Source organism: Anarrhichthys ocellatus, unplaced genomic scaffold (genome assembly GCF_004355925.1).
Source record: "Anarrhichthys ocellatus isolate YVR2014 unplaced genomic scaffold, GSC_Weel_1.0 scaffold6942, whole genome shotgun sequence".
NCBI classification, from domain to species: Eukaryota; Metazoa; Chordata; class Actinopteri; order Perciformes; family Anarhichadidae; genus Anarrhichthys; species Anarrhichthys ocellatus.
Genome location: NW_022286916.1, coordinates 1 through 2,572, shown reverse-complemented (window position 1 = coordinate 2,572; position 2,572 = coordinate 1). Strand labels below are relative to the sequence as shown.

The following is a 2,572-nucleotide window of genomic DNA, read 5'->3' as shown; positions in this document are numbered from 1 at the left end:
ACACACACACACACACACACACACACACACACACACACACACACACAAGGTTAATATGGTTTATTTGACTATGTCAACACTTTGAAACAGCACATCTGATTACATGCAGGTGGTAAACATTAAAAACTCAGAATTTCATTCAATTAAACTGCCTGATCAGCCAAGAAAAGGTTGGTGATAGGAATTTAGTTATTTAAATAGCCTGGAGGTAAATATTGTCTGTTAAACTATTGAAAATAATGTAAAACATGACATAACAGAGTGTGACAAATACATTTCATCAGCTATATTTGCTATGTATCATCTTTGTAGCCTCAATGATGATGTTTGCTGAGAGAGAGAGTTCTTTGTAGCACGACATGCGTCAAAGTAAATGCTGGGAAAAAGTGAGCCGGCAAACAAAGAGTAGCACGTCAGGATACGCATGCCATCATCATCTCGGGTACATCAGAGAACCTACGGGGAGACACACATTCTCATTTACACTGAAGGTGTGAAGTCACTCACACACCTGAATGTACAAGTAACTCACCTGGTTGTCAAATTTTCTAAATAAAATTAAAAAAAAAAGACTTACCTAACGCCCAGAACTTGATGGTGGGCAATTTTCTGTTGGCCAAAAAACATAATAGAAAACTTCAGTGTCATTTAACCCTCCCCATTATCTGTGTATGCACTGCATATGAGCTCCCTTTACTTTACCTGCAGGAGGTGGGGTCAGAATAGAGTCTCTGGGGAAACCTTGGGACAAGGCAAAGGCTTTAAACTTCGTAATTACATCAATTCTGACCTCTTGAGAGCGACCTGCAAACAAGACCAAAGACACATATAGTGAGTGTTGCCTCTTCATGCTAACATGCTTAGATGTGACGTAAAAATGAATCTGCGTCTCACCGTAAAGCGCCACCTGTGTGTATTCTCTGTTAAAAACCTTCTGTTTGAGAACCACGGCGTAATCAGAATAGTTTGTGTCCACCACTGTGATGTCCTTCACCATGTTATGGCCTGACAGAACACACAACACAGAAGTGAAGGACAAAGACTTCCTGTCATTCAATATTAAATACGGACTAAACCAGAGAAATATGAGAATGAATGGAAATCCACGTGAGTGACACTGTCACGCTCTTTGTAGAATATTTAATAAAATCTGTAGTAAAAAGTAAAATAACCTACAATTTGGGTGACTTGACTTGTGATTAGGGATGAAATTGTCCATATGAAATAGATACAACTGGATGTAGTGTACCAAACGCCACCATATTAAAATATTCTGTATATAAATGAAAATATAATATCATTTTTAATACATGTTTATATTATAATTCAGTATATGTCCTGCAGTATTACAACAGTAATGAGCTGTTGAGCATGCAAGATGAGCATGCATTTGAAATATATTACAAATTTACAGCACAAATGCAGGATTTACAATCACGTGAACAGCTGTCTTCAATGTTAGATATAAGACAAATTAAAAAGTCAACAATTGTAAAAATTGTTGTCTGGAAAAAAAAGTACAGATTATTTTTCTTAAAGGTAGACGTTGATTAAAAAAAACCAAACATTAACATGTATACAGAGTGCATAAGTGCATCATATTAAAAAAGTACGGACAAGCCAAAAATATTATATTTCTGCTTTGCTTTTATTTCATTTCTTGCTCTCTACTTTATACATACATTTTTTTGGGGCCTCAGTAATAAAGCCACACAGTAGCTCTGGTCATTTTACAGTCACATATTCCATACATCCTTTAATCATGTATGTCTGCCACCTCTCTCTCTCTGCATACAACCACTCTGAGCTCTGCATCCTCGCTGCTACACTGCTGCCTATACTTCCACACGTGTGTGGTTTATAAGCTCAGGGATCACATTTGTTCCAGAGCGTCACATGACAGAGACACACCACTAAACCTAACATGTGTATTGACTGAAATATTTCTCACATGTCTTGCGTGGACAATGCGGCTTTTTTTTTTTTTTTTAAATCTGTGTGCTTGTTGTAGTTGTTTGCTCAATACTGTTGCAGATCCCAAATTCAATTTTGTCCTACTGCTGCGGGCACTCACTGAGTACCAGGCAAATATTTACATTGTAATTGAGCAAAGTCACAGAGCTTACTAAAAAGCCTTTCTCTTCTCTCTTTCTTGTCAGGTTAGAAGTGAGCAGACTTACGTGTGCTGAAGTAGGTGAACTGTCCAGGTACGCTGGTCTTCTCATAGTTGTACACCTTTCTCAGACAACCTAAAGGTCTGAAGCACACAGGGGGAACACATGTCTTTATCTTTTCTAAACATCCCCCGGATTCCTCTCTTCTTTGACCGTCCATTTACACCAACATGTACTGTACTATATGTCACGCGCGCACAGACTCACGTGGCGTCCCACATGGTGAGGTTAACATTGCCGTTTGGCAGCGCTGTGATGATGCCCATGGATGCCTTCACTTTGTCTCTGAAGGGGGTAAAACTTGAAGAGTCATAGGCCAGGCCCACCCGGTACCATCTCCCTGCAAACTAAACACACACACACACACACACACACACACACACACACACACACACACA

At 39.1% G+C, this 2,572-nt stretch overlaps 1 protein-coding gene across 1 annotated transcript; it reads right to left on the bottom strand.

Moving 5' to 3' along the window:
* Positions 1 to 17: 17 nt before the first annotated feature.
* On the bottom strand, positions 18 to 2,521 carry LOC116380366 (lipocalin-like; the record flags this gene model as incomplete). The annotated part of the gene is made up of 6 exons (XM_031842292.1): positions 18 to 456; positions 578 to 609; positions 703 to 804; positions 895 to 1,005; positions 2,181 to 2,257; positions 2,382 to 2,521. Coding segments are annotated over 5 exons (462 nt in total), but the record flags the coding sequence as incomplete, so codon positions are not given.
* Between the last annotated feature and the right edge of the window lie 51 nt (positions 2,522 to 2,572).